The following is a 234-nucleotide window of genomic DNA, read 5'->3' on the forward strand; positions in this document are numbered from 1 at the left end:
CCACCGCTTTCCTCCCACCGTTTAGCCCTGTGCAATGGTCCCTGTTGTCCCTCCCATTTTCCAACCTCGGCTTTTGCAGCATCCCCCTTCCCATCAAGCCACCCCCTGCTCCAGCATGGATTTTCTTACTCATCCTCATTCTTACTCATCACCCAGCTCTCACCTCTGCACTTGTCGGCAGGATCGGGGGCCAGGGGGGTACCGAAGAAGCCGTCTTTGCAGCGGGCGCAGTAG

The 234-nt window shown here is 58.1% G+C and overlaps 1 protein-coding gene across 1 annotated transcript in view; it reads right to left on the reverse strand.

Annotated features, from left to right (window-relative positions):
• Positions 1-163: 163 nt before the first annotated feature.
• The window catches only part of LOC104073174 (laminin subunit gamma-2-like), a gene marked incomplete at its 3' end in the record, with an annotated part of 12,231 nt that continues 12,160 nt past the window's right edge, over positions 164-234 (reverse strand). The window contains exon 12 of the mRNA XM_009572862.1: positions 164-230. Within this exon, the coding sequence (XP_009571157.1) occupies positions 164-230 (67 nt within the window). The remainder of the gene's footprint in view (positions 231-234) is intronic.

Source organism: Fulmarus glacialis, unplaced genomic scaffold, assembly GCF_000690835.1.
Source record: "Fulmarus glacialis isolate BGI_N327 unplaced genomic scaffold, ASM69083v1 scaffold1400, whole genome shotgun sequence".
Lineage (NCBI taxonomy): Eukaryota > Metazoa > Chordata > Aves > Procellariiformes > Procellariidae > Fulmarus > Fulmarus glacialis.